Source organism: Olea europaea, unplaced genomic scaffold (genome assembly GCF_002742605.1).
Source record: "Olea europaea var. sylvestris unplaced genomic scaffold, O_europaea_v1 scaffold859, whole genome shotgun sequence".
NCBI lineage: Eukaryota > Viridiplantae > Streptophyta > Magnoliopsida > Lamiales > Oleaceae > Olea > Olea europaea.
The window spans coordinates 220572-224498 of NW_019267042.1; the positions used below are offsets into that span (position 1 = coordinate 220572).

The window sequence follows — 3927 nt, forward strand, 5'->3', positions numbered from 1 at the left end:
ATGTCCATATACCGAAAGTGTATCGACACCCAGATTTATCCTTACTTATCACATGTCATCTCAATCGAGTCCTGAAAGATAGGGGACTTCAAAGTTTGATTTTCTCAACTTTTAACCACACATTCTTTTAAAAATCACTATTTAAAACTTTTTTTGTTTTATATAATTAAATGGCTCCAGCAATAACGTAAATCTGAAAAGATGTCATTATTTGTCAGGATGTTTTTGATGTACATGATTTTATGTACATAAAAATGTCCATATACCGAAAGTGTATCGACACCCAGATTTATCCTTACTTATCACATGTCATCTCAATCGAGTCCTGAAAGATAGGGGACTTCAAAGTTTGACGTCCAGCACGTCTCTCAAAGTTTATGTTGGGATGAATGAGTATGAGAAACGTGGAATTTTCCCTGTTAAAAGGTTAGAGCAGCTGCACGTGTCATCATCTGCTCCCTATTATTCACGAAATCAAATGCCAGAAACTCCATGCACGAAGCCACGTGTCCCAAACGGTCTTCATTCTTTAAACTACAACATTTTCACATCTTCACTTTGTCTGATAATCGCTCGCTAAATTATATTCACACTCGCATCGATTATAGAGATACAAAACGAAATTTGAAGAGAATGGTGAAGCTAGCATCGGCCCGTGAGAGGCGAATGTACGGGCCGAGATTGGCCCGGAACAGATCGGAGTACATAAACGCCGGGCTATATGTATTTGCGACGATCTTGCTTCTGACCGGTTTTTGTTCACAGTTATCCAACGAGCCCAAATCCGGGCTGGTTCTTCTGCTAATTGGGTGTGTGATAATGATGGGAGTGAATATTCATGATCTTGTTGCCCATCTTGCCAGTATCGATTTCCGATTCCCGTTAATGGAGTACGATGTACAATTCGGGCTTGTCGAATTTGGTGTGCCACTGCTTTACACATTGGGCACTATTTTGTTTTTCCTGGGCATTCTCTTTCTTTTCATCCAGGTATGTACATATATATGCTAAATCTAGCTTTAATTATTTATTAATTACGTTCAATACAAATTTCAATGTCATGCATGATGATATGATTTATATTAGGCCTTGTTTGGTTGGGATTATAATTAAGATAAAGGCATCAATCACATATTTTATGGAGACACAACTTTTCAATGTCAATTTTTAATTTCGTCAAACAAGGGCTAGATTATGTTAGAAGAATTGCTCCTTATTTTGTTGGTTGATGTAGAAAACATGTTCTTCGTAATATATTATACCATTTTTAGGTAATTCATATTTCTAATTTGTCCATCCAAAGTACCATGATTATCTCATTAAAACTTCAACATGGTTATTAATGATTAATAAGGGTATGGTACCTAAAATTGTCACAACTTGATAGGTAGAAATACCTAAGGGATTTATAAGAATGTCACCAAATTACCTAACTTCAGAACGTCGCAATGACCGAAAGACACAAAACTATGATTCCTTACAGATATTTTACAACGAGAATTCAATCAAAGTGCAGTACATATACAGAGATAAATGGGAATTGATGTTAGCCATATATAACATCTAATATCTTCATCGTAAAAATAGGACAGCTTCGGAGGGCTACTTCCAGTAAGAAGTTAGTTCCTTTAAATCACCCAGTGATTGAAATGGGCTGCATTGGACATTGATTCAGAAGAGGGTCGATAGTAATGGCTTGAGTCTCATGAGGAAGGGGTACCTTGTGGGCTTGTAATTGCATTGGGCATATTTCCTTTTAAAAGTCGGTTTTAAGAGTGAGTGCTACCCAATTGCTTGTAGCATTAATAGCACATTTTTGTAGATGATCTATTTTTATTCGCAAGTTAACAAGCAAGAGCCATGTAGAGCAAGTTTTCTCATTTTCTAGGATATCCTTGAAAAAGTCAGTGGAAAATTACGCAGAAAAGTATTCTAAAGGAACAGATTATGTATGTGTTCGTGCTCGTCATTATTTATGTGGCACCCTTTTTCCCCCCCTTTTCACTTGATTACTAGTATGTGGTGAGAAATATCATCTCGGGTTTACGAGTTATTTCTGCATACCGCAATACTATAATCAGGATGGTTACCATAGTTTTCATTTGAATGGTCCAACAAATTAGTTAGGTGGACTGGAAGACAGTTTCATATTACGTACATTATGCTTTATTGTATGGATCCTGGATTAGCTACAGTTGCTTGGTTATGGGCAGAGGGAAAAGTTGGCAAGGGTCTCGGCGCCCTGCTTTCCTTCTTGCGACAAGTTTTCAGATTAGCTCGTTCATTTTTTATCAGTATCTCTTAGGAATTAATAATCAAAACTTGGCTTGAAATTACACGTGAAAATAGCTTAGTGTCCTTGTGAGAAAATTATCTCTTTTTTTTTTTCGAATCAATAACAAATAGAAATCTTATTTTCTTTCATCATAATATTAGAATTATTAAATACCTGAAAAACTTGAGGTAAATTAATTTGCTTGTAATGTACTGATCCGCTCTCCTCTCAATCTTGTTTTCATTTTATGCTGCATTCTTTGGTCGAGAGTTTTGTGAATATTTCCCACACAACATGTCACTATCTGCTTTGTAGGCGGAGAGAGGTTATGGAACTCTGGAAAGACATGCTTTAAGCTTGCTTATTGCTGGTCCAGTTCTTTGGCTGCTTGGATCAATCGATAACTCGTGTCAGATATACGAAAGAGCAGGAGGACATGTTCAAATCTTGCAGGAAAGCGTTCTTATCCCGTTCTTGATGGGCAGCATGTTATTTCTTATTGGCGCTATTTTAAATAGCCGAGAGCAGATTGGATATGATCACCATGGCTTGGAACTCGTGGTAAATTAAATATCAATTATGTGCATATATTTACTTAAAAACGTTATGTTGAGAGAAATTTCTCAAATCACTACCAGTGATTCTGAAAACTCTTGCATAGAAGAGACCATCCATTCATTGCACACTTTTGGTATGCCTAATGGGAGGGGTAGATAGTATTAAAGTAGAAAAATGGGCTAAACCTTCTATTTGTTATCTTGTCTAGTCTTATCTAGGGCGCACGTGACGAAGGATGAAGTTTAGCCTGGATAAAGATTGAAATGAATATTGCATAGTAAATGACTTGATTTGACTGCTGAAAATCTCAAATTTGCAGGGTGAGTTTTGGATATGGCTAGGTATATTTGGAAGCTTGTTTCTTTTTATCGGGGGATTAACAAACGTCGTAAAAGTTTTCAAGATGCAACAAATTGACGGACTGAGACTAGAGAAACTGCGAGGCGGAGCACAAGAGGTGTTAGTTCAAATACAAGAAGGTCAGGCCCCACTCATTGTAGAAGAGCGGAAGAGGAGGAGACCACAGGTTGAGGGTAGCCAATCTGCTGCTGTTTCGGTACCTGACAAGGAGACACCTTACAAGGATGCACTGATTGGTCCAGCCTGAGTGCTTTGGGTTCCTTCAGTTTCTTCCAATTCGGTGTGCCTTCTGCATTTTGAGTATACACTGTTTCCATCCCTAAATTTGTTTTAGATGGTTTTTGGTAAACAACGGTATAAAAACACTGGTTTTTTGTTTTTGTTTCGTCATGCATCATACGTTTGTAATAATAGGGACAAAACTCCATCGAATACTAATGAAATAAGGTATCGCGCTGGTTCTTGTCATTTCTATTTAAATATTTTAGATTTTGTCATGCACGCAAATCTTGTAGTTTGGCACGATTGCCTAACTTCTGGAGAAAATTGCGTTAATTTTTATTTGAACTAATTTCTAAGAATATGTTCGATAGTAATTATGAGAATTGATTTTTTGATCGTTAGAGAGAAAAAGTGAATCCCACTTGTGCATGAAAAATTCAAAAATGACGGTTAGAATAGTAAAATGACGATCAAAAAATTGATTTTTTTGGATGAAAAATTGTTACCAAACG

At 36.7% G+C, this 3927-nt stretch overlaps 1 protein-coding gene across 1 annotated transcript; it reads left to right on the forward strand.

Annotated features, from left to right (window-relative positions):
* The first annotated feature begins 533 nt into the window (after nucleotides 1-533).
* Nucleotides 534-3659, forward strand: LOC111391944. Its single transcript, XM_023017228.1, has 3 exons — nucleotides 534-990; nucleotides 2591-2836; nucleotides 3153-3659. Exons 1-3 carry the CDS (start codon nucleotides 634-636, stop codon nucleotides 3438-3440), a joined length of 891 nt encoding a protein of 296 aa, XP_022872996.1. The 5' UTR covers nucleotides 534-633; the 3' UTR covers nucleotides 3441-3659.
* Nucleotides 3660-3927: the final 268 nt, after the last annotated feature.

Bases quoted from the DNA above. Each gene is read 5' to 3' on its own strand.
- LOC111391944 (XM_023017228.1), top strand. From the start codon at position 634: ATGGTGAAGCTAGCATCGGCCCGTGAGAGGCGAATGTACGGGCCGAGA. The intron at 991-2,590 runs GTATGTACATAT...TCTGCTTTGTAG, and splicing joins TTCTCTTTCTTTTCATCCAG to GCGGAGAGAGGTTATGGAAC. The intron at 2,837-3,152 runs GTAAATTAAATA...TCAAATTTGCAG, and splicing joins ACCATGGCTTGGAACTCGTG to GGTGAGTTTTGGATATGGCT.